Below are 27,531 nucleotides of genomic sequence, written 5' to 3' on the forward strand. Positions count from 1 at the left end.
CCCTTTCATCACTTTAAATATGTCCTGCCACTCCCTTCTGGCTTACAGAGTTTCTGCTGGAAGATCAGCTGTTAACCTTATGGGGATTCCCTTGTATGTTATTTGTTATTTTTCCCTTGCTGCTTTTAATATTTTTTCTTTGTATGTAATTTTTCATAGTTTGATTAATACGTGTCTTGGCATGCTTCTCCTTGGATTTATCCTGTATGGGACTCTGCACTTCCTGGGCTTGATTGACCATTTCCTTTCACCATATTAGGGAAGTTTTTAACTATAATCTCTTCAAATATTTTCTCAGTCCCTTTCTTTCTCTCTTCTTCTTCTGGGACCCCTATAATTCGAATGTTGGTGCATTTAAAGTTGTCCCAGAGGTCTTTAAGACTGTCCTCAATTCTTTTCATTCTTTTTTCTTTATTCTCCTCTGTAGTAGTTATTTCCACTATTTTGTCTTCCAGGTCAATTATCGGTTCTTCTGCCTCAGTTATTCTGCTATTGATTCTTTCTAGAGAATTTTTAATTTCATTGTGTTTTTCATTATTGTCTGTTTGCTCTTTAGTTCTTCTAGGTCCTTGTTAAACGTTTCTTGGATTTTCTCCATTCTGTTTCCAAGATTTTGAGTCATCTTTACTATCATTACTCTGAATTCTTTTCCAGGTAGACTACCTATTTCCTCTTCATTTGTTTGGTCTGGTGGGTTTTTACCTTGCTCCTTCATCTGCTGTGTTTCTCTGTTTTCTCATTTTGCTTAACTTACTGTGTTTGGGGTCTCCTTTTCACAGGCTGCAGGTTCGTAGTTCCCATTGTTTTTGGTGTCTGACCCCAGTGGGTGAGGTTGATTCAGTGGGTTGTGTAGGCTTCCTCGTGGAGGGGACTAGTGCCTGTGTTCTGGTCGATGAGGCTGGATCTTGTCTTTCTGGTGGGTAGGACCACGTCCAGTGGTGTGATTTGGGGTGTCTGTCACCTTATTATGATTTTAGGCAGCCTCTGTGCTAAGGGTGGGGTTGTGTTGCTGTCTTGTTAGTTGGTTGGCATATGGTGTCCAGCACTGTAGCTTGCTGGTGATTGAGTGGAGCTGGGTCTTAGGGTTGAGTTGGACATCTCTGGGAGATCTTTCACTGTTTGATATTACTTTGCGCCGGAGGTCTCTGGTGGATCAGTGTCCTGAACTCGGCTCTCTCACCTCAGAGGCACAGGCCTGACACCCGCCTGGAGCTCCAAGACCCTGTCAGCCACACAACTCAGAAGAAAAGGGAGGAAAAAAGAAATAAATAAGTAAAATAAAGTTATTAAAATAGAAAATAAAATTATTAAAAATTTAAAGAATTGTTAAAGTAATAAAAGAAAGAAAGAAAGAAGAGAGCAACCAAATCAAAAAACTAATCCACCAATGATAACAAGTTCTAGAAACTATACTAAAAAAAAAAAAAATGGACAAACACAACCCTAGGACAAATTGTGAAAGCAAAGCTACATAGACAAAATCACACAAAGAAGCATACACATACACACTCAGAAAAAGATAAAAATGAAGAAAAAATATATATATATATTTTTATAAAGGGAAGAGAGCAACCAAATGTATAAACAAATCTACCAATGATAATAAACTCTAAATACTAAACTAAGATAAACATAAAACCAGAAACAAATTAGATGCAGAAAGCAAACCCCAAGTCTACAGTTGCTCCCAAAGTCCACCGCCTTAATTTTGGTATGATTCATTGTCTATTCAGGTATTTCAGAGGTGCAGGGTACATCAAGCTGATTGTGGAGATTTAATCCGCTGTTCCTGAGGCTGCTGGGAGAAATTTCCCTTTCTCTTCTTTGTTCGCACAGCTCCTGGGGTTTAGCTTTGGATTTGGCCCCACCTCTGCGTGTAGGTCGCCTGAGGGCGTCTGTTCTTTGCTCAGCCAGGACGGGGTTAAAGTAGCAGCTGATTGGGGGGCTCTGGCTCACTCAGGCTGGCGTAGGGGGAGGAAGGGGTATGGAATGTGAGGTGAGCCTGCGGCGGCAGAGGCCAGCGTGACATTGCACCAGCCTGAGGCGCACCGTGCGTTCTCCTGGGGAAGTTGTTCCTGGATACCGGGACCCTGGCAGTGGCGGGCTGCACAGGCTCCCGGGAGGGGAGGTGTAGTGACCTGTGCTTGCACACAGGCTTCTTGGTGGCGGCAGCAGCAGCCTTAGCGTCTCATGCCCGTCTCTGGGGTCCGCGCTGATAACCGTGGCTCGCACCCATCTCCTCCTTAGGTTCTTAACTTTATAAGAGAGGCCTCTGAATTCCTTTAGTCCTTTAGGACTTAATATGTCTCCATCACATTGTTTTACATAATTTTTCTAACAGATTTGTTAGGTTATCAAGTGCCCAGATAGTTAAAAGCAAGAGGGGGCTTCCCTGGTGGCGCAGGTGTTGAGAGTCCGCCTGCCAATGTGGGGGACACGGGTTCGTGCCCCGGTCCGGGAGGATCCCACATGCCGTGGAGCGGCTGGGCCCGTGAGCCATGGCCGCTGAGCCTTTGTGTCCGGAGCCTGTGCTCCGCAACGGGAGAGGCCAAAACAGTGAGAGGCCCGCGTACCGCAAAAAAAAAAAAAAAAAAAAAAAAAGCAAAAAAAATAAAGCAAGAGGGCTTGCTGAGGTAGAAATGACATTATTCTAGGGAGTAAAAAACTCCTTCCCTCAACACCCCCCCAAAAAATCCCAGAAGTACAAAATTATAAAAGCATAACAATATAATAGCTTTACTGTTGGAATATATTGGATAAACAACCCAAACAGCTACCTCAGGGAGCTTCTGAGGAATGAGCAATCCATTGATCTGTGAAGGAAAGTTAAATTATATTTAAAGTAATGTCAAAGAGAGCAAGTTGTTTTTTCATGTAATGCTTTTCAGATAGTACATTTTGATATTTACATGGTGTCTATTCACCACTTTTAAAATGCTCAATTCACTAATAGGAAACAAATGAAACTGAGTATTATTTTTTGAAATACTTCGGTCCATAATTATTTTGATTTATGAACCTTACAAGGCATATTTTATATTGATCTCTTACCATAGCATGTCTTGAGTACCAACTGAGTACAGAGTGTAGTAGAGAAAGAAGGCATATGATCACTGCCCTCTAGGACCTTGCCTTCTGAGAGGAAACTGAGCCTGAAATGACAAGTGATCATATGCTTGTGTTTCAAACTATGGAAGAGTAATCTGAACAGAGTGCTGTATACTGTAGGAGACTTCTTAGAGGAGAGGTGAGTTTTGAAATGAATTTAGAAAAAAGTGGGGAAGGATACATACCTAAAATGTATTTATATTTCAAAACTAAAAACATTGATGCTATCTCTTTAATTTACTCTTGAATAAAAATTCATCTTATTCCCTAACAAACCAAAAGTTAATAGGTTGTTATTTAATGTAAGTAAGGCACATACACCACCAGTTGGGTAAAAGCATGGGACAGTCATTTAAAATCTTGCTGAGAACCTTTCCATTTATTCTGTACTACCTACCTGATGCCAGGCCACAGTCCCTGGCTGGTGAATGAGATAAAATATTTTTATGCTCTTATTCTCTTATACCTAGATGCCTGTGGTGAGCCACCAAGGTATGAATCTATGCGGCTCCCGGGTATCCCTAAACCCAGTTATAGCCCTGGGGAGAGTGTACAGTATGAATGTCGCCCAGGTTACCAGCCCAAGCGTCCTCCTCTTCCTACCTCTGCTGTTTGTCAGAATGATGGTATGTGGTCACTTCTCCAGGAGGCCTGTACAAGTAAGTAAACAAAACTTTTTTTTTTTAATTCAAAAAACTTTTTTATTGCTCTAGAGATTTTTCACACATTTTAGGGTTCATATTTTACGACTGAAATGGGTAGGTTTTAGACAGCAGTGCATTCAGGCTTTGAAAACTCTCCAGGGAACATTTTTTTCCACAATTGGTTGCCTGGGTAAATGTGAATCTTCTTTGATGTTATAATAGTTAAAGAAAGCAAATAATAAAAGATAATAATATTCCCATGAATTCAAGTGAGCAATGTAGAATATTGAATTTGATTCAAATCTGTTTTGAAACTGGTATAAAACAACGAATTTGAAATTTTCCTTTTAGGAAAACAGTGTCCTAACCTAGGGGATCCCGCAAATGGCCAAGTAGACTACCCAAATGGAAGTATTCTGTTTGGCTCAGAGGCTCATTATGTTTGTAATGTTGGGTAAGTAGGATGCTCCTTAGAGGAAATAATGTTATATGTTACTAAATCCATTTTCATTTTGCCTCTCTTCTTAAACATTCCCACAAAGTTGATTTAATTTTGCTTTCTGTGTGACAAGTTGTACTGTAGCCAAATAACTCTTGGGCTTTTTATGGAGACTGAAAAGATGTGTAACTAGTAGAAAGAAATTTAAATTGAAGGAAAGTAAAATTGTGTAATACTTAGTATATGTATTAATAAACCTCTCATAAGCATTAAAAATGTGTTAATCATGGTGACTTTATCCTTGACAACACAATGCACCCTATTTAAAATGGTCAGTTCTCAGAGGTGAAATAGGTTTATGGAACTGGGGGGTAGAGTTGCCAACTGAAGATATTCTTATATCAAAGTAATCTGTAAGATGTCACAAGAACAAAAGTGACCTGGTAAGCTTAGACAATAATGTTGATCAAGATCTCTTAATTGGAAAACCTTATTTTTAAAACTACTACAAAGGAGTGAAGCATCTCAAAAAGTGGTACTGAGGATTTAATAATAGTCTTTGTTTTACAGGGCTCTTTTAATAGCATATGTTAGGGATACTGAACATTTATAAAAAATGTGAATTTAAAAGGTAAATGTAATATGCTATGGAAACACAACTGGTTTTTAAATATTGTCTATGTATCCTGGTAGTTTACTGAGTTTATTTATTAGTTTTTACTGTGTGTGTGTGTGTGTGTGTGTGTGTGTGTGTTTGTGTGTAATCTTTAGGGTTTTTTATGTAGAAGATCATATCCTCTGCGAACCGTGATAATTTTACTTCTTTCTTTCCAAGTTAGAACTATATTTCTTTTTCTTGCTTAATTGCTCTGACTAGAACTTCTAGTACCACGTTGAATAAAAGTGGTAAAAGCAGTTGTTCATGCCTGTTCTGATCTGTTCCAGATTTTAACCACTGAGCATGATGTTTGCTGTTGGATTTTCATGTATGGAGTTTATTATCTTAAGGCAGTTTCCTTCTGTTTCTAGTTTGTTAAGTATTTTTCTTATGAAAAATATTGAATTTTATCAAATGCTTTTTCTGCCTCAATTGAGGTGACCATGTGTTTTTTTTTCCTTTCATTCTTTTGATGTTGCATATTACATTGATTGATTTTTATGTGTTGAGCCATCTCTTGCATTCTAGGAATAATTCCCACTTGGTCATGATGTTTAATCCTTTTAAAATGCTGCTAAATTGTTTGCTAGTATTGTGTTGAGGTTGTTTGCATCAGTGTTCTTTTTTTTTTTTTTTTTTTTTTTAATTTTTTATTTTTTTATTGAAGTATAGTTGACTTACAATGTTGTGTTAGTTTCAGGTGTATAGCACAGCGATTCAGTTGTATATATATTCTTTTTCAGATTCTTTTCCCCTATAGGTTATAACAAAATATTAAGTATAGTTCCCTGTGCTATACAGTAAGTCCTTGTTGGTTATCTATTTTATATATAGCAGTGTGTATACGTTAATCTCAAACTCCTAATTTATCTCCCCCCACCCCCCTTTCCTCTTTGGTAACCATATGTTTGTTTTCTATGTCTGTGAGTCTCTATTTTGGAAATATGTTCATTTGTATCTTTTTTTTTTTAGATTGCACATATAAGTGATATCATAGGCCATTTGTCGTTCTCTGCCTTACTTCACTTAGTATGATAATCTCTGGGTCCATCCATGTTGCTGCAAATGGCATTATTTCATCCTTTTTTTTTTTTTTTTTTTTTTTTAACATCTTTATTGGGGTATAATTGCTTTACAATGGTGTGTTAGTTTCTGCTTTTAACAAAGTGAATCAGTCATACATAAACATATGTTCCCATATGTCTTCCCTGTTGCGTCTGCCTCCCTCCCACCCTCCCCATCCCACCCCTCCAGGCTGTCACAAAGCACCGAGCCAATATCCCTGTGCCATGCGGCTGCTTCCCACTAGCTATCTACCTTACTGCGTTTGTTACTGTGTATATGCCCATGACTCTCTCTCGCCCTGTCACAGCTCACCCTTCCCCCTCCCCATAACCTCAAGTCTGTTCTCTAAGAGGTCTGCGTCTTTATTCCTGCTTTACCCCTAGGTTCTTCATGACATTTTTTTCTTAAATTCCATATATATGTGTTAGCATACGGTATTTGTCTTTTTCTTTCTGACTTACTTCACTCTGTATGACAGACTCTAGGTCTATCCACCTCATTACAAATAGCTCAATTTCGTTTCTTTTTATGGCTGAGTAATATTCCATTGTATATATGTGCCACATCTTCTTTATCCATTCATCCGATGATGGGCACTTAGGTTGTTTCCATCTCCGGGCTATTGTAAATAGAGCTGCAATGAACATTTTGGTACATGACTCTTTTTGAATTTTGGTTTTCTCAGGGTATATGCCCAGTAGTGGGATTGCTGGGTCATATGGTAGTTCTATTTGTAGTTTTTTAAGGAACCTCCATACTGTTCTCCATAGTGGCTGAACCAATTCACATTCCCACCAGCAGTGCAAGAGTGTTCCCTTTTCTCCACACCCTCTCCAGCATTTATTGTTTCTAGATTTTTTGATGATGGCCATTCTGACTGGTGTGAGATGATATCTCATTGTAGTTTTGATTTGCATTTCTCTAATGATTAATGATGTTGAGCATTCTTTCATGTGTTTGTTGGCAGTCTGTATATCTTCTTTGGAGAAATGTCTATTTAGGTCTTCTGCCCATTTTTGGATTGGGTTGTTTGTTTTCTTGTTATTGAGCTGCATGAGCTGCTTGTACATTTTGGAGATTAATCCTTTGTCAGTTGCTTCATTTGCAAATATTTTCTCCCATTCTGAGGGTTGTCTTTTGGTCTTGTTTATGGTTTCCTTTGCTGTGCAAAAGCTTTGAAGTTTCATTAGGTCCCATTTGTTTATTTTTGTTTTTATTTCCATTACTCTAGGAGGTGGGTCAGAAAGGATCTTGCTTTGATTTATGTCATAGAGTGTTCTGCCTATGTTTTCCTCTAAGAGTTTGATAGTTTCTGGCCTTACATTTAGGTCTTTAATCCATTTTGAGCTTATTTTTGTGTATGGTGTTAGGGAGTGATCTAATCTCATACTTTTACATGTACCTGTCCAGTTTTCCCAGCACCACTTATTGAAGAGGCTGTCCTTTCTCCATTGTACATTACTGCCACCTTTATCAAAGATAAGGTGTCCATATGTGCATGGGTTTATCTCTGGGCTTTCTATCCTGTTCCATTGATCTATCTTTCTGTTTTTGTGCCAGTACCATACCGTCTTGATGACTGTAGCTTTGTAGTATAGTCTGAAGTCAGGGAGCCTGATTCCTCCAGTTCCTTCTTTCGTTCTCAAGATTGCTTTGGCTATTCGGGGTCTTTTGTGTTTCCATACAAATTGTGAAATTTTTTGTTCTAGTTCTGTGAAAAATGCCAGTGGTAGTTTGATAGGGATTGCATTGAATCTATAGATTGCTTTGGGTAGTAGAGTCATTTTCACAATGTTGATTCTTCCAATCCAAGAACATGGTATATCTCTCCATCTATTTATATCATCTTTAATTTCTTTCATCAGTGTCTTATCATTTTCTGTATACAGGTCTTTTGTCTCCTTAGGTAGGTTTATTCCTAGATATTTTATTCTTTTTGTTGCAATGGTAAATGGGAGTGTTTTCTTCATTTCACTTTCAGATTTTTCATCATTAGTATATAGGAATGCCAGAGATTTCTGTGCATTAATTTTGTATCCTGCCACTTTACCAAATTCATTGATTAGCTCTAGTAGTTTTCTGGTAGCATCTTTAGGGTTCTCTATGTATAGGATCATGTCATCTGCAAACAGTGACAGCTTTACTTCTTCTTTTCCAATTTGGATTCCTTTTATTTCCTTTTCTTCTCTGATTGCTGTGGCTAAAACTTCCAAAACAATGTTGAATAAGAGTGGTGAGAGTGGGCAACCTTGTCTTGTTCCTGATCTTAGTGGAAATGCTTTCAGTTTTTCACCATTGAGGATGATGTTTGCTGTGGGCTTGTCATATATGGCCTTTATTATGTTGAGGAAAGTTCCCTCTATGCCTACTTTCTGCAGGGTTTTTATCATAAATGGGTGTTGAATTTTGTCAAAAGCTTTCTCTGCATCTATTGAGATGATCATATGGTTTTTCTCCTTCAATTTGTTAATATGGTTTATCACATTGATAGATTTGCGTATATTGAAGAATCCTTGCATTCCTGGAATAAACCCCACTTGATCATGGTGTATGATCCTTTTAATGTGCTGTTGGATTCTGTTTGCTAGTATTTTGTTGAGGATTTTTGCATCTATGTTCATCAGTGATATTGGCCTGTAGTTTTCTTTCTTTGTGACATCCTTGTCTGGTTTTGGTATCAAGGTGATGGTGGCCTCGTAGAAGGAGTTAGGGAGTGGTCCTCCCTCTGCTATATTTTGGAAGAGTTTGAGAAGGATAGGTGTTAACTCTTCTCTAAATGTTTGATAGAATTCGCCTGTGAAGCCATCTGGTCCTGGGCTTTTCTTTGTTGGAAGATTTTTAATCACAGTTTCAATTTCAGTGCTTGTGATTGGTCTGTTCATATTTTCTATTTCTTCCTGATTCAGTCTTGGCAGGTTGTGCATTTCTAAGAATTTGTCCATCTCTTCCAGATTGTCCATTTTATTGGCATAGAGTTGCTTGTAGTAATCTCTCATGATCTCTTTTATCTCTGCAGTGTCAGTTGTTACCTCTCCTTTTTCATTTCTAATTCTATTGATTTGAGTCTTCTCCCTTTTTTTCTTGATGAGTCTGGCTAGTGGTTTATCTATTTTGTTTATCTTCTCAAAGAACCAGCTTTTAGTTTTATTGATCTTTGCTATTGTTTCCTTCATTTCTTTTTCATTTATTTCTGATCTGATTTTTATGATTTCTTTCCTTCTGCTAGCTTTGGGGTTTTTTTGTTCTTCTTTCTCTAATTGCTTGAGGTGCAAGGTTAGGTTGTTTATTCGAGATGTTTCCTGCTTCTTAAGGTGGGCTTGTATTGCTATAAACTTCCCCCTTAGAACTGCTTTTGCTGCATCCCACAGGTTTTGGGTCGTTGTGTCTCCATTGTCATTTGTTTCTAGGTATTTTTTGATTTCCTCTTTGATTTCTTCAGTGATCTCTTCATTATTAAGTAGTGTATTGTTTAGCCTCCATGTGTTTGTATTTTTTACAGATCTTTCCCTGTAATTGATATCTAGTCTCATGGCGTTGTGGTCAGAAAAGATACTTGATACAATTTCAATTTTCTTAAATTTACCAAGGCTTGATTTGTGACCTAAGATATGATCTATCCTGGAGAATGTTCCATGAGCACTTGAGAAAAATGTGTATTCTGTTGTTTTTGGATGGAGTGTCCTATAAATATCAATTAAGTCCATCTTGTTTAATGTATCATTTAAAGCTTGTGTTTCCTTATTTATTTTCATTTTGGATGATCTGTCCATGGGTGAAAGTGGGGTGTTTAAGTCCCCTACTATGAATGTGTTACTGTCGATTTCCCCTTTTATGGCTGTTAGTATTTGCCTTATGTATTGTGGTGCTCCTATGTTGGGTGCATAAATATTTACAATTGTTATATCTTCTTCTTGGATCGATCCCTTGATCATTATGTAGTGTCCTTCTTTGTCTCTTTTAATAGTCCTTATTTTAAAGTCTATTTTGTCTGATATGAGAATTGCTACTCCAGCTTTCTTTTGGCTTCCATTTGCATGGAATATCTTTTTCCATCCCCTTACTTTCAGTCTGTATGTGTCTCTAGGTCTGAAGTGGGTCTCTTGTAGACAGCATATATAAGGGTCTTGTTTTTGTATCCATTCAGCTAATCTGTGTCTTTTGGTGGGAGCATTTAGTCCATTTACATTTAAGGTAATTATCGATATGTATGTTCCTATTCCCATTTTCTAAATTGTTTTGGGTTCGTTATTATAGGTCTTTTCCTTCTCTTGTGTTTCTTGCCTAGAGAAGATCCTTTAGCATTTGTTGTAAAGCTGGTTTGGTGGTGCTGAACTCTCTCAGCTTTTGCTTGTCTGTAAAGGTTTTAATTTCTCCATCAAATCTGAATGAGATCCTTGCTGGGTAGAGTAGTCTTGGCTGCATGTTTTTCTCCTTCATCACTTTCAGTATGTCCTGCCACTCCCTTCTGGCTTGTAGGGTTTCTGCTGAGAGATCAGCTGTTAACCTTATGGGGATTCCCTTATGTGTTATTTGTTGTTTTTCCCTTGCTGCTTTTAATATGCTTTCTTTGTATTTAATTTTTGACAGTTTGATTAATATGTGTCTTGGCGTATTTCTCCTTGTATTTATCTTGTATGGGACTCTCTGTGCTTCCTGGACTTGATTAACTATTTCCTTTCCCATATTAGGGAAGTTTTCAACTATAATCTCTTCAAATATTTTCTCAGTCCCTTTCTTTTTCTCTTCTTCTTCTGGAACCCCTATAATTCGAATGTTGGTGCGTTTAATGTTGTCCCAGAGGTCTCTGAGACTGTCCTCAGTTCTTTTCATTCTTTTTTCTTTATTCTGCTCTGCAGTAGTTATTTCCACTATTTTATCTTCCAGGTCACTTATCCGTTCTTCTGCCTCAGTTATTCTGCTATTGATCCCATCTACAGTACTCTTAATTTCATTTATTGTGTTGTTCATCGTTGCTTGTTTCATCTTTAGTTCTTCTAGGTCCTTGTTAACTGATTCTTGCATTTTGTCCAATCTATTGTCCATTCTATCTCCAAGATTTCGGATCAACCTTACTATCATTATTCTGAATTCTCTTTCAGGTAGACTGCCTATTTCCTCTTCATTTGTTAGGTCTGGTGCATTTTTATCTTGCTCCTTTATCTGCTGTGTGTTTTTCTGTCTTCTCATTTTGCTTATCTTACTGTGTTTGGGGTCTCCTTTTTGCAGGCTGCAGGTTTGTAGTTCCTCCTGTTTTTGATGTCTGTCTCCAGTGGCTAAGGTTGGTTCAGTGGGTTGTGTAGGCTTCCTGGTGGAGGGGGCTAGTGCCTGTGTTGTGGTGGATGAGGCTGGATCTTGTCTCTCTAGTGGGCAGGTTCACGTCTGGTGGTGTGTTTGGGGGTGTCTGTGGCCTTATTATGGTTTTAGGCAGCCTCTCTGCTAATGGGTGGGGTTGTGTTCCTGTTTTGCTAGTTGTTTGGCATAGGTTTTCCAGCACTGTGGCTTGCTGGTCGTTGAGTGAAGCTGGGTGCTGGTGTTAAGATGGAGGTCTCTGGGAGATTTTCGCCGTTTGATATTATGTGGAGCTGGGAGGTCTCTTGTTGATCAGTGTCCTGAAGTTGGCCGTCCTACCTCAGAGGCAGAGCCCTGCCTCCTGGCTGGAGCACCAAAAGCTTTTCATCCACAGGCTCAGGATAAAAGGGAGAAAAAGTAGAGGGAATTAGTAGAAGTATGAGGAAAGAAAGAAGGAAAGGAGGGTAGGAAGGAAGGAAGAAAGAAAGAAAGAAGCAAAGAAGGAAAGAAGGAAAGAAAGGAGGGAGGGAGGGAGGGAGGAAGGAAGGAAGGAGGGAAAGAAGGAAAAAAGAAAGAAAGAAGATACAGTAAAAATAAAATAAAGTATAATAAAGTTATTGAATTAAAAACTTCTTATTTAGAAAAAAAAAAAAGGGACGGAAAGAACCTTAGGACAAATGTTGGAAGCACAGCTATACAGACAAAATCTTACACAGAAGCATACACATACACCCTCACTAAAAGAGGTAAATGGGGAAAAATCCTAAATCTTGCTGTCAGAGACCACCTCCTCAATTTGGGATGATTCGTTGTCTAAAGGAGGGAAGGAAGGACGGAAAGAAAGAAAGAAAGAACGAAGGTAAAGTATAATAAGGTTATTAAAATTAATTATTAAGAAAAAAAATTATTAAGAAATAAAATTATTAAGAAAAAAAACATGGACGGATAGAACCCTAGGACAAATGGTGGAAGCAAGACTATACAGACAAGATCTCACACAGAAGCATACACATACACATTCACAAAAAGAGGAAAGGGGAAAATATCATAGATCTTGCTCCTAAAGTCCACTTCCTTAATTTGGGATGATTGGTTGTCTATTCAGGTATTCCACAGATGCAGGGTACATCAAGTTGATTGTGGAGGTTTAATCCGCTGCTTCTGAGGCTGCTGGGAGAGATTTCCCTTTCTCTTCTTTGTTCTCACAGCTCCCAGGGCTAAGCTTTGGATTTGGCCCTGCCACTGCGTGTAGATCGCTGGAGGGCGTCTGTTTTTTGCTCAGACAGGATGGGGTTAAAAGAGCCGCTGATTGGGGGCTCTGGCGCACTCAGGCCGGCGGGGACGGAGGGGCACAGAGTGCGGGGCGGGCCTGCGGTGGCAAAGGCCGGCGTGACTTTGCACCAGCCTGAGGCGCGCTGTGCGCTCTCCCGGGGAAGTTGTCCCTGGATCCCGGGAATCCGGCAGTGGCGGGCTGCACAGGCTCCGCGGAGGAGGGGTGTGGAGAGTGACCTGTGCTCGCACACAGGGCCCTCGGTGGCGGCAGCAGCAGCCTTAACGTCTCCCGCCCGCCTCTGGGGTCCGCGCTTTTAGCCGCGGCTTGCGCCCGTCTCTGGATTCCGCGCTTTCAGCCGCGGCTCGCGCCCGTCTCTGGATTCCGCGCTTTCAGCCGCGGCTCGCGCCCGTCTCTGGGGTCCGCGCTTTCAGCCGTGGCTCGCGCCCGTCTCTGGGGTTCGCGCTATTAGCCGCGGCTCGCGCCCGTCTCTGGAGTTCCTTTAAGCAGCGTTCTTAAACCCCTCTCCTCACGCCCCAGGAAACAAAGAGGGAAGGAAAAGTCTCCTGCCTCTTCTGCAGGTGCAGGCTTTTCCCCGGACTCCCTCCCGGCTAGCTGTGGTGCACTAACCCCTTCAGGCTATGTTCAAGCCGCCAACCCCAGTCCTCTCCCTGCGCTCCGGCCTCAGCTCGCAGCCCCGCCCGCCCCGGCGGGTGAGCAGACAAGCCTCTCGGGCTGGTGAGTGCCGGTCGGCACCGATCCTCTGTGCGGGAATCTCCCCGCTTTGCCCTCCGCACCTGTTGCTGTGCACTCCTCCGCAGCTTCGAAGCTCCCCCCTCCGCCTCCCGCAGTCTCCGCCCGCGAAGGGGCTTCCTAGAGTGTGGAAACTTTTCCTCCTTCACAGCTCCCTCCCACTGGTGCAGGTGCCGTCCCTATTCTTTTGTCTCTGTTTTTTCTTTTGCCCTACCCAGGTACTGGGGAGTTTCTTGCCTTTTGGGAGGTCTGAGGTCTTCTGCCAGCCTTCAGTAGGTGTTCTGTAGGAGTTGTTCCACGTGTAGATGTATTTCTGGTGTATCTGTGGGGAGGAAGGTGATCTCCGCGTCTTACTCTTCCGCCATCTTCCGCCTTCTGCATCAGTGTTCTTAAGGGATAGTGGTCTCTAGCTTTCTTTTCTTGTAGTACCTTTATTGAATTTTGCTATCACCGTAATGCTTGTCTCAGAATGGGTTTGGAAGACTTCCCTCCTTTTCAGGTTTTTGGAAAAGTTTGAGAAGGATTGGTATTACTTCTTTAAATGTTTGGTAGAAATCACCAATGAAACCATCAGATCCAGGATTTTTCTTAATTGGGAGAATTTTGATTACTGATTCAATCTCCTTACTAGTTACAGATCTATTCAGATTATCTGTTTTTGTAATTAACTCTTGGTAGGTTTTGTGTTTCTAGGAATTTGTCCATTATATCTAGTTTATCCATTTGTGGCATAAAATTGTTCATAGTACTCTCGTAATAGTTTTTTTTCTGTCAAATCTATAGTGATGTTCCTGCTTTCATTTCTGATTTTAGTAATTTGAGTCTAATCTCTTTGTTTTAGTCAATCTAAGGGTTTGTCACTTTTGTCGCATTTTTTGAAGAACCAACTTTTAGTTTCATTGATATTCTCTCTTGTTTCGCTCTTTTTGTTGTTGTTGTTTATGTCTGTTCTAATCTTTATTATTTGCTTCCTTCTGCTAACTTTGGGTTTATCTTTTTCTGGTTCCTTAAATTGTACACTTAGTTTGTTTTTTCAGAGCTATCGTTTCTTAACGTAAACATTTATAGCTATAAATTTCCCCCTTAGCACTGCTCTTGCCGAATCCCATAAGTTTTAGTATGTTATGTTTTCATTTCCATTCATGTCAAAGTATGTTCTAATTGCCCTGATTTCTTCTTTGAGCCATTGGTTGTTCAAAAGCATATTGTTTAATTTTCATAATTTTATGAATTTTCCAGTTTTCCTTTTGATGTTGATTTTTAAATTCATCCTATTGTGGTCAGAGAATATACTTTTTATGATATCTGGCTTTTAAAATCTATTATTAATATTAATTTGTGGCATAAAACAATTATATTATTAATTATTTATTAAATAATTAATTATGTTTTGAATAACATTAATTTGTCACCTAACATATGGTCTATCCTGGAAAAGTCCCACATGCTCTTGAAAAGACTGTGTATTCTGTTGTTGTTGGGTAGAATGCTTTGTATATATCTGTGAGATCAGGTTGTTTTACTGTGCTGTTGAAGTCCTCTGTTTCCTTATTTATCTTCTGTCTAGTTGTTCTATTCATTATTGTGAGCGAGGTATTGCAGTCTCAACTATTATGTAGAAATGCTTATTATGTAGAAATGCATATTTCTCCTTTCAATTCTGTCATTTTTTGCTTCATATATTTTGATAGCCTGTCATTAGGTACATAAATGTTTATAATTGTTATATCTTCAGTACTGAATCCTTATTAATATAAAATTTACTTCTTTGTTTCTTGTAACCTTTTTCATTTAAAGTCTATTTTGTCAGATTTTAGTATAGCTACTCTACTGTCTTTTGGTTACTATTTGTGAGAAATATCTTTTCCAGCCTTTCATTTTCACCGCATTTGTGTCTTTGAATGTCAAGTGAGTCTCTTGTAGACAACATATAGTTGGATCATGTGTTTTTATCCATTCTGCCAATCTCTGTCTTTTGATTGGAGAGTTTATTCCATCTACACTTAATATAATTATTGACGAGGAGGGATTTATTTCTATCATTGTGCTACTTGTTTTCTATATGCTTTATAGCTTTTTTCTAGTCCCTCATTTCCTGCATTATTGTTTTCTTTAGTGTGTAGTTGATTTTTGTAGTGAAATGTTTAAATTCCTTTCTCATTTCCTTTTGTGTATATTCTATAGTTATATTGTTTGTGGTTACCATGGGAATTATTTTACATTGAACATTGTACATGGGAATTCCCTGGCGGTCCAGTGGTTAGGACTCTGCACTTCTACTGTAGGGGGCGCGGGTTCAATCCCTGGTTGGGGAACTAAGATCCCACAAGCCTCACAGGGCGGCCAAAAAAACCAAACCAAACCAAAACAAACAATGACAGAATTGAAGGGAGAAATATGCATTTCTACATAATAAGCATTTCGACATAATAGTTGGAGACTGCAAGACCTCGCTCACAATAATGGATAGAACAACTAGACAGAAGATAAATAAGGAAACAGAGGACTTTTTTTCTTTTAGCACTTTGTATCAATCCATGGTCTTCTGGTCTCTGAGTTTCTAATGACAAATCTTAATTAGTATCCCTTGTATGTGATGATTCACTTCTCTCATGCAGCTTTCAGCATTCTTTGTCCTTTGAAAGTCTGATTATCATGTATCTTAGTAAGATGAATACAAAGAGACCTGCACTCAGAATTTTAAGCTTTTGGAGAATTTTAAGCTTTTGGCATATTTGTTTCTTTTATCAAATTTGGGAAGTTTTCAGCCATTACTTCTTCAAGTATTCTCTCTGTCCCTTTTGCTCTATCTTCTCCTTCTGAGAGTCCCACAGTGTATTTGTTGGTGTCCCACAGATCCCTTAGGCTTTGTTCACTTTTCTTCAATCTTTTTTCTTTCTGTTTCTTAGAGTCAATAATTTCCACTACCCTATCTCAATTTCACTAATTCTTTTTTCTTCTCAAATATGCCTTTAATTCTTCCAGTGACTTTTTCATTTCCATTAATGTACTTTTCAACTCCAGAATTTACTTTTGGATTCTTTTTAGCTTTTCTAGCTCCTATTGATATTTCCATTTTGTTCACATATTGTTCTCTTGACTTTCTACATTTCTTCCTTTAGTTCTTTGTGCATCTTTATCCCAGTTATTTCTTTCAAATTTTACTGAGGCTCCAGGGCAGGGCTTAGGCAGGGGGCAACCCTGTGGGCAAAAGAAGAGCCAGTGGAGAGGATGTACCTGACCTTCTTCTTGGGGCACAGGTTGTTGGTTTGGCCACACTTCTTCTTGTGGCCGTTGACAGCACTGGTGTGCAGGTGAGCATAACACCTGCAGCAGATCATTTTGTTGCAGTTGTACTTCTGGGAAAGCTGGCAGAGGGAAGACTTGATGATACCACCCTGCAGGTGAAGCACCAAGTGTAGGGTGGATTCTTTCTGGATATTATAGTCTGAGAGAGTATGGCCATCCTCAGCTGTTTGTCTGCAAAAATCAGACTCTGTTGGTGAGGCAGGATGTCCTCAGTGTCTTTGATTTTGGCTTTGACATTCTCAGTGGTGACACTGAGTTTGACCTCAAGAGTGATGGTCTTGCCCGTCAGGGTCTTCACAAAGATCTGCTGTTTGGCTTCTTCATTGGCTTCTCTGTGTCTGCTGTTTGGCTGCTTCACTGAAGAAAAATGGGGTGGCAGAACTGGCATCCGTTAATTTCCATTGAGAGTGCCTTCACAAGACATTTAAAGTCTTTGATAGATTTGTCATGAGGTCTCCTTCAGAAAAAAATTCTGTTCATGTATTTTTCCACTGTATGAGCCATACTTTTCCTTTCCCGTTTCTTTGTATGCCTTACAACTTTTTTGTTGAATCAATATTTGAATCTAATAATGTGGTAACTCTGGAAATCAGATTCTGCCCACTACCTAGAGCTTACTGTTTTATGGGTTTTTTTGTTTTGTTTTGGTTTGGTTTTTTGATTGTTGTATGGTGTCTCTGTGCTGAGGAGCAGCCTGACATATAAACTTGAAGGTCATCTCAGGTTTTTTCTGAGCCTTTCTCTGGGCAGGCGGAATCATTTTCTAATTTTTTTCCACATGGCAGTTATTTTTGAATGTCCTAGTGTTTAATGTCTGGCTCCTGTTAGTGGAAAAAAAGTAAAAGTGAAGGGGAGGGGCAAAGGATGCTGGATTTTAAATCCCTTGGATATCATTTGTCCAGTGTTGAAGGAGCTTGAAAAAGTTGGGGGAGGTGTGACAACAAAGGCTGCCCACCTCTTTTTCTGCTTCTCTGTGATCAGAAGCAGCAGTGATAAGAACACAAATCCCTGATACTTGGAGGGCAGATTCCTTTTTGCCCACCCTAGCTCCCACAGGCTACTTATAAGCTGCTCTAGCAACACGTGTACAGATGCCAGCTGGGTGGGGGGGGATAGGTAGCTGCCACTGTGCTAAGAGCTAAAATTGACTCAAAGCAAGTTAATTTACCTAAGTCTTCTCCTAGTAATTGCAAGCCATGGACAGATTCTAGACTTCCAAAATAGTGATATCAGGCAGATTCTGTCAGTGTCATCATCAAGGTGTGGAGACAGATTTCTGTTGCCACTTATTTTGCCATCATCCCAGAATCCTCTCCTAATGCATTATAATCTAGAATCAATGAATTAGCCTTTAGGGAAAAGTCCTCTGGAAGTGGGTACAGGCAGTTACACTGAGTATTTTTAACTTGATTAAGTAAAAATAGCAGAATATCCAGTGAATGTTCCGCTGGAACATTTAGAAGAGGCTACTAGGCACCAAAAGTTTAAGATGTAGAATCAAGGAAGTTGTAGCCCTCTTGAGAAACAGAATATATAGAGAGGCATCAGAGCAAAATAGTAAATGAAAAGCACCAAATAGATAGAATCATTCATGATCGTTACAGTGAGAGTCCAGAAGGAGAAGAGTGTATTATGAATTTAAATAATTGGAGAATACTTCATTGAGTAGTATTCCTGAACTACTACTAGAAAGATACAGGCATATCTTGGAGATATCGCAGGTTCCTTTACACACCACTGCAATAAAGCAAATCAAATGAGTTTTTTACATACATTTATACTATACTGTAGTCTGGTAAGTGTGCAATAGAATTATGTCTAAAAAAATGTATATACCTTAATTTAAAACTACTATATTACCAGAAAAATGCTAACCATAATCTGAGCCTCAGAGGCATAGTAGTAACATTAAAGACATTGATCACAGATCACTATAACAAGTATAATAATAGGAATAAAGTTTGAAATATGTGAGATTTACCAAAATGTGACACAGAGACATGAAGTGAGCAAACGTTTTGGGGAAAATGGCACAAATAGACTTGTTTGATGCAGGGTTGCCACACACCTTCAGTTTGTTAAAAACTTAATAAAGTGAAGAGCAGTAAGATGAGGTATGCCTGTATTCTGAATATTAATAAAGAATCTAAAGAATATTATCTAAAGAATGTTTAAAAAAGCTAAAACTTACCTAGTACTCACTACGTGCCAGATGCTAACTCATCCAATCCTCAGAACAGTCCTATGAGGTATGTAGTGTTACCCCCCTTTTCATAGATGAGGAAACTGAGCAAGAGAACCTTGCCTAAGGGGCTTGCCCAAGCTCAAATAAGTCAGTCTTAGAGCTGGAACTTGAATCCAGGCAGGCAAGCTCTAGGGCCTGATCTGTCTGCTCAGTCCTTACTGAGCAGAATGGTGTGAGCAAAAGGGTAGAGAAGTGAACGTGTGATGCATTTGCCAGAGATAGTGGAGGGGCTACACTGACAACATGACAGAGTCATTTAGACATTTTTCTGTGGGCCAATGTGTGTTCACATGCAGAAACTCTATTTAATTAAGTTGCATATTTAGTTAGCACTTACATTATATTTTGTTTAAGGAACTTCTCCCTCAAATTACTATAGTGCAGGAAGACAACCATATAAAATTGTTTTCATTATTATGTCCATCTTGTAACTACTAAAGAACATAGTAACTTTTCTTTTCTCATTTAGTTATTTCTTAATTGGACCAAGTATTCTATACTGTGACATTTCTGGAAGTACTGTGGACTGGAGTGATACTCCTCCAATATGTGAAAGTAAGTATATTCTCTCTTTAGAATATAGAGGAGCAGTTCTCAAACTTTGGGCCTCAGGACCCCTTTATGCTTTTAAATTAACATAGATACCAATGAACTTTTCTTTATGTGGGTTATATCTTTTGCTATTATTATATTGGAATTAAAACTGAAAAGTTTTTAAAATAATTATTATTCATTTTTAAGAAGAGCAAGCACAATACCTGTTAGTATATACAACATACTTCTATGAAAAATCAAAAATTTCCAAAACAAATAGTGGCATTGTTTTACATTTTTGCAAATTTCTTCAATATCTGGCTTAAAGGAAGACATCTGGATTCAGTGTCTTGCAAAATCACACAATTTATAGCCTCTGGAAAATTTCACCATACACTTGTAAGGATGAAAGTGAAAAATGACAATAATACTTGGTATCAATGTGAAGAACTGATTTAGTGAATAGATATATTTATAAATTATGAAGTGTTTCTCAACGAGCACTGAGTTCTGTTTTTAATCATAATTATATCATATCATTAAATTGTCAACATCTCTTATGATGAGAACAAAACTTAGTATGGCCTTGCAGATAAATAAATATGTTTCATATAGATTTTTAATGTAGTTATTTAAGAAAATTAGTTTTATTTTAAATAATTCACTTCTAAATTAATAGTTTGAATTTAGGATAATACATTTTCTCATAGAAACCTTCTAAATGGATATTGGATTCACAACTAGCTTGTAGAAATCATATGTTAATTTATTGAAGGCAATTCATATATCTTTACTAATTGCTGTTTAATCTTTTACCTTTCCTTTTGCCTTTTATGTCTTATTTTTTTCCCTTTGTAAGAGATTTTGTGTAAACCACCTGAAAAAATTCTAAATGGAAAATACACAAATAGCCACAAGGATATATTTGAATACAATGAAGTAGTAACTTATAGTTGTGATGCTTCAAATGGAACAGATCAATATTCACTTGTTGGAGAGAGCAAGCTTGTTTGTATTGGAAATGACAAATGGAGTAGTGACCCTCCTCAGTGTAAAGGTAATAATATTTCCATTTATTTCCTTCTTAATTTGTAAATACTGTAGAAACGCTTTGTAAATTGTTTTACTTACAGTAAAAACAGCCATATGTGCTTGATCCTCCTATTTAATTGGTTTCTAATTTAATTTAATATTGGTCAAATCAAGTATAAAATACTTCTACTTGTAGAGCTTCCCCCCTCTCACCCCACAGGTTCTTGGCATTCCAATTTATACATTGTAAACTACTGTGTATATGCATGAGTTAGGACTTTTTTTCCATGAAAAGCATCAAAAAATTCAACACACACTTTCTTAAACATAAGAAAGTGTTATCTTGTATTACAAGAAGTCTGACAGTTTTGGCTACAGGAAATCATAGTGTAAATTGTAAAAGATTAATTGTCTCACAGATATGATTTATAAACTCTGGGCAAATCTTACTTAAAAACAATGTTTAAGGCATTAGAGCATGATCAGAAGCAGGGAGACACTGGAGGGATTTTTACTCTTGAAAGAAAGGGTCCACTGAATAATAGCAAAATATTTACTCTTCTCAAGTGAACATGGAACATTCTCTAATACCATATTCTAGGCAATAAGATAATTTTTAACAAATTTCAAATAATTGAAATCATTTAGAGTACATTATCTGATCAAACTGGGATGGATGTAGAAATCAAAACATAAATCTAGAATATCCCCAAATATTTGAAAATTATGCAGACACTTACAACTAATAAATGAATCAAAGACAAAGTACTAACAAGGGAAATTAGAAAGTGCTTCGAATATAATAAAAATGAAACACAGCATATCAAAATATCAGAACTTGTGGGATACAGCAAAAGCATTGCTTAGAAGGATATTTAAACCATGAAATACTTATATTGGAAAAAGAAAAGTCTTAAATCAATAATCTGAACTTCTACCATAAGGAACTAAAAAAAAAGAGCAACTTAAACCCCAATAGGAAATAATAAAGACAGAGAAAAAAATCAATGATATTGAAAAGAGAAATAATATAGAGAGAATCAAATCAATACCTGCTTCTTGGAGAAGATTGATAAATTGGATAAACCTATAGGTAGTTTAACAGGAAAACAGAAGATACAAATAACCAGTATCAAGAGTGAAAAAGAGGAGGTCACCACATATACTGCAGACATTTAAAGAACAGTAAGGGAATAAAACAAACAACTTTATGCCTGTAAATTTGACAACTTAAACCTTCTTGCATGTAGATTTTGTCTTTCCTTTTGTTATTGTGGTATATCACATTGATTGATTTCTGTATGTTGAACCATCCTTGTGCAGAAGGAAATTTTGTCAAATGCATAAATAGCATTTGACAAAATTCAACATCCATTCATGATAAAAACCTTCATGGAGGTGGGTATAGCAGGAACATACCTCAACATAATAAAGGTGATTTATGACAAACGCACAGCCAACATAATACTCAAAGGTCAGAAGCTGAAAGCCTTCCTGAAATTCAGGAGCAAGACAAGTATGCCCACTCTCATGACTTCTATTCAACATAGTGTTGGAAGTCAGAAAAGAAAAAAAAATAAAAGCTATCCAAAATAGAAAGGAGTAAGTAAAACTGTCACTATTTACAGATGACATAATACTCTATATAGAGAATGCTACTCTATAAAAAACTATTGGAACTAATATATGAATTCAGCAAGGTAAGAGAATACACGATGAATATACAGAAATCTGTTGTGTTTCTTTACCCTAATAATGAAATGTCAGAAAGAATAAGTTAAAAAAAAAATTCCATTTAAAATTGCATCTAAAAACAAACAAAAGAACCTAGGAATAGCTCAAGATATAACCCTTCCTTGACTTTAGACTATACTACAGAGGTACAGTAGTCAAAGCAGCATGGTATTGGCACAAAAACAGACATGTAGATCAATGGAGTAGAGAACCTACTCCATTGTAGTTCAATGGAACAGAGTAGAGAACCCAGAAATAAACCCATGCACCTATGGTCGATTAATCTACAACAAAGGAGGCAAGAATATACAATGGAGAAAAGACAGTCTCTTCAACAAATGGTCTTATGAAAGCTGGACAGCTACATGTAATACAATGAAATTAGAACATTCCCTCACACCATATACAAAAATAAACTCAAATTGTGTAAAGGCCTAAATGTAAGACATGACACCATAAAACACAGGCAAAACACTCTGACAAAAGTTGTAGCAATATTTTCTTAGGTCAGCTTCCCAAGGCAAAAGAAACAAAAGCAAGAGTAAGCAAATGGGACCTAATCAAACTTAAAAGCTTCTGCACAGCAAAGGAAACCATCAACAAAACCAAAAGACAACCTATGGAATGAGAGAAAATATTTGCAAATGATGCAAATGACAAGAGGTACACAAACAGCTCATACAACTCAATATTAAAAAAACAAACAACACAATCAAAAAATGGGTAGAAGACCTAAATAGACGTTTCTCTAAAGAAGAAATACAGATTGCCTACGTGTATATGAAAAGATGCTCAACATCACTAATTATTAGAGAAGTGCAAATCCAAACCACAAGGTGTTACCACTGGTCAGAATGGCTGTCATCAAAAAGTCTATAAATAATAAATGTTGGAGAGGGTGTGGAGAAAAGGGCACCCTCTTGCACTGTTGGTGGGAATGTAAAGTGATGCAGCCAGTAAAGAAGACAGTCTGGAGGTTACTTAAAAAACTAAAAATAGAGCTATGATCCAGTAATCCCACTCCTGGGTATATGTCTGGAAAAAGCGAAAACTCTAATTCAAAAAGGAACATGCACTCCCAATGTTCATAGCAACACTATTTACAATAGCCAAGACATAGAAGTAACCCAGGTACCCATCAACAGGTGATTGGATTAAGAAGATGTTTTGTGTGTGTCTGTGTGTCTGTGTGTCTGTATGTGTGTGTATTGGCATATTACTTAGCGTTAAAAAAAGAATAAAATAGTTACATTTTAGCAACATGGATGGACATAGAGAATTTTATGCTTAGTGAAGTAAGACAGAAAGACAAATACTATATGATATCAGCTGTATGTGGAATCAAAAAAAATAATACAAATGATTCTATATACAAAACAGAAACAGACTCACAGATGTAGAAAACAAACTTATGATTACCAAAGGGAAAAAGGAGGGGGGCAACAAATTAGGGGCATGGGATTAACAGATACAAACTACTATACGTAAAATAAAAAAGCAACAAGTATTTGCTATATAGCACAGGGAATTGTATCCAATATCTTGTAATAACCTGTAATGGAATATAATCTAAAGAATAACCAAACAACAAATCACTATGCTGTATACCTGAAACTAACACAATATTGTAAATCACCTATACTTCAATAAAAAATTATAAAAAACCTTCTCATGAAGTGTACTGCAGGCCCATGTCCTCACTGGGGAATTATACCAAACATTTAAGGAATAAATAGTAGTAGCCCTACACAAAGTTTTCAAGAAAACTAAAGAGATAGGAATACTTCTTAACTCATTTCATGAGGACAGCATTTCTCTGATACCAAAACCAGACAGAAACATTGCAAGAAAATTACAGACAATATCCAAAATGGGCATAGAACTAAAACTTCTTAAAATATTAATAAATCAAATCCTTGCCTATAAAAAATAATACATCGTAATTAAGTAGGATTTATTCCATGAGTTCATGGACGATTCAAATTTGAAAATTAATCAGTGCAATTTACCGTATCAAGAAACTTTGAAGAAGAAAAAAAAAAAAACACTCTTGCATTCCTATACACGAACAACGAAAGATCAGAAAGAGAAATTAAGGAAACAATTCCATTCACAAGTGCAACAAAAAGAATAAAATAACTAGGAATAAACCTACCTAAGGAGGTAAAAGACCTGTACTCAGAAAACTATAAGACACTGATGAAAGAAATCAAAGGTGACACAGATGGAGAGATACACCAAGTTCTTGGATTGGAAGAATCAAATTGTGAAAATGACTATACTACTGAAAGCCATCTACAGATTCAATGCAATCCCTATCAAATTACCAATGACATTTTTTAGAGAACTAGAACAAAAAAGCTTAAAATTTGTATGGAGAAACAAAAGTCCCTGAATAGCCGAAGCAATCTTGAGGGAAAAAAATGGACCTGGAGGAATCAGACTCCCTGACTTCAGAGTATACTACAAAGTTATAGTAATCAAGACGATATGGTACTGGCATAAAAAACAGAAGTATAGATCAATGGAACAGGATAGAAAGCCCTGAGATAAACTCACACATCTATGGTCAGCTAATCTATGACAAAGGAGGCAAGGATATACAACGGAGAAAAGACAGTCTCTTCAATAAGTGATGCTAGGAAAACTGGCCACCTACATGTAAAAGAATGAAATTAGAACACTCCCTAACGTACACAAAATAAACTCAAAATGGATTAAAGGCCTAAATGTATGACCAGGCACTATAAAACTCTTAGAGGAAAACATAGGAAGAACACTCTGACATAAATCATAGCAAGATCTTTTTTGACCACCTCCTAGAGAAATGGAAATAAAACCAAAAATAAACAAATGGGACCTAATGAAAGTTAAAAGCTTTTGCACAACAAAGGAAACTATAAAAAAGACAAAAAGACAACCCTCAGAATGGAGGAAATAGTTGCAGATGAATCAACGGACAAAGTATTAATCCCCAAAATATATAAACAGCTCATGCAGCTCAATATTAAAAAAACAACCCAATCAAAAAATGGGCAGGAGACCTAAATAGACATTTCTCCAAAGAAGACATACAGATGGACAAAAGGCACATGAAAAGCTGCTCAACATTGCTAATTATTAGAGAAATGCAAATCAAAACTGCAGTGAGGTATCACCTCACACCAGTTAGAATGGTCATCATCAGAAAATCTACAAACAACAAATGCTGGAGAGGGTGTGGAGAAAAGGGAACCCTCTTGCACTGTTGGTAGGAATGTAAATTGATACAGCCACTATGGAGAACAGTATGGAGGTTCCTTAAAAAGCTAAAAATAGAATTACCATATGACCCAGCAATCCCACTACTGAGCATATACCCAGAGAAAACCCTAATTCAAAAAGACGCATGCACCCCAATGTTCATTGCAGCACTATTTACAATAGCCAGGTCATGGAAGCAACCTAAATGTCCATTGACAGATGAATGGATAAAGAAGATGTGGTACATATATACAATGAAATATTACTCAGCCATAAAAAGGAACGAAATGGGGTCATTTGCAGAGACGTGGATGAATCTAGAGACTGTTATACAGAGTGAAGTAAGTCAGAAAGAGAAAAACATATCACATATTAACGCATATATGTGGAACCTGGAAGAATGGTACAGATGAACTGGTTTGCAGGGCAGAAATAGACACAGATTTAGAGAACAAACGTATGGACACAAAGGGGGGAAAGCAGCAGGGGGTGGGGGTGGAGGTATGATGAATTGGGCGATTGGGATTGACATGTATACACTGATGTGTATAAAATTGATGACTAATAAGAACCTGCTGTATAAAAACAAAATAAAATAAAATTCAAACAAAACCAAAAAGACACATGCACCCCGATGTTCATTGCAGCACTGTTTACAATAGCCAGGTCATGGAAGCAACCTAAATGTCCATCAACAGATGAATGGATAAAGAAGAGGTGGTACATATATACAGTGGAATATTACTCAGCCATAAAAAGGGGTGAAGTTGGGTCATTTGTAGAGACGTGGATGGACCTAGAGACTGTCATACAGAGTGAAGTAAGTCAGAAAGAGAAAAACAAATATCATATATTAACGCATATATGTGGAATCTAGAAAAATGGTACAGATGGACTGGTTTGCAAGGCAGAAATAGAAACACAGATGTAAAAAACAAAAGTATGGACACAAAGGGGGAAAAGTTGGGGGGAGGCGGGCGGTGTGGTGTGATGAATTGGGAGATTGGGATTGACATGTGTACACTAATATGTATAAAATAGATAAGTAATTAGAACCTGCTGTATAAAAAAAATGAATAAATAAAATTAAAAAATAAAAAGAGAACTAATGAGAGCTTAGAGTATGCTGCATATCCTCCCTTATTTGAGCCCAGAGCCATTTGCTTAGACAAACCTTCCCTTGAATATATTGGACAATTCTGTCTCCACTTCCCATTAGCTCTGTAAGTTATTTAACTTCTTTGAATGTCAGTTTCTCCTGCAAATAGAATGCCTAACTTAATGTTTATTTTAAAGATTAAATCTTCTAGCATGTGCCAAAAAACAAAAACAAAATAAAACCACACATGATCACCTTAATAGATGTAAAAGAAAAAAGAGTATATGACAGAATTTATCATCTTTTCATTATAAAACTCAGCAAATAAGGATATAAGGGAACTACCTGAAGCTGACAAAAGGCACCTATAAAAGTTCCCCAGCTGGGGCTTCCCTGGTGGCACAGTGGTTGAGAGTCCGCCTGCCGATGCAGGGGGCACGGGTTCGTGCCCCGGTACAGGAAGATCCCACATGCCGCGGAGCAGCTGGGCCCGTGAGCCATGGCCACCGAGCCTGCGCGTCCAGAGCCTGTGCTCCGCAAAAAAAAAAAAAAAAAAAAATTCCCCAGCTAACATTATACTTAATAGTAAAAGAGTAGTTTATTTTTACTTAAAGTGGAACAAGATAAGGATGTCTATTCGGCATTGCATTGGAGTTCCTAGACAGTACAATAAGGCATACATATTGGAGAGTAAGAAATAAAATAGACGTCATTCACTTATGACGATTGCTTTTGTAGAAAACTTGAATGGCTGAAGTTTTAGCAAGGTTGCAAGATACACAATCAACATTCAGAAATCGACGGTATATCTATAAACTAGTAAAACACCATTAGAAATGGAAAATTTTCAAGTACTGTTTATACCAGCTCCAAAACATGAAATACTTGCATATAAATCTAGCAATGTATGTGAAATATTTAAATGGTAAAAGCAACTAAACACTTATAGAAGAAATTAAAGAAGACCTTAATAAATAGAGAAAATTCAGTGGTCATGGATTAGAAGACACAATATAATAAAGATGTCAGTAATTGATCTTTAAATTCAACACAATCCCATAAAATCCCAGCAGAACTTGAGAAACAGGCTCTACAATTTATTTAGAAAG

General features: G+C 37.6%; 1 protein-coding gene and 1 pseudogene across 11 annotated transcripts in view; one reads left to right on the top strand and one right to left on the bottom strand.

The window, feature by feature from the left end:
* LOC101320517 (membrane cofactor protein-like) overlaps positions 1-27,531 on the top strand; it is a 62,027-nt gene that overhangs the window by 12,558 nt on the left and 21,938 nt on the right. For all 11 annotated transcript variants that reach the window (XR_012330916.1, XR_012330917.1, XR_012330918.1 and 8 more), the window contains exons 2-5: positions 3,579-3,767; positions 4,104-4,206; positions 19,250-19,335; positions 20,174-20,371. Coding sequence is in view for 8 of the 11 variants with exons in the window: in XM_033852814.2 (XP_033708705.1) it covers positions 3,579-3,767; positions 4,104-4,206; positions 19,250-19,335; positions 20,174-20,371 (576 nt within the window). In the remaining 3 variants the exon portion in view is untranslated. The remainder of the gene's footprint in view (positions 1-3,578; positions 3,768-4,103; positions 4,207-19,249; positions 19,336-20,173; positions 20,372-27,531) is intronic.
* LOC117311575 (ubiquitin-ribosomal protein eL40 fusion protein-like) lies at positions 16,363-17,128 on the bottom strand (annotated as a pseudogene).

This window comes from Tursiops truncatus, chromosome 1, assembly GCF_011762595.2.
Source record: "Tursiops truncatus isolate mTurTru1 chromosome 1, mTurTru1.mat.Y, whole genome shotgun sequence".
In the NCBI taxonomy this organism is placed as follows: Eukaryota; Metazoa; Chordata; class Mammalia; order Artiodactyla; family Delphinidae; genus Tursiops; species Tursiops truncatus.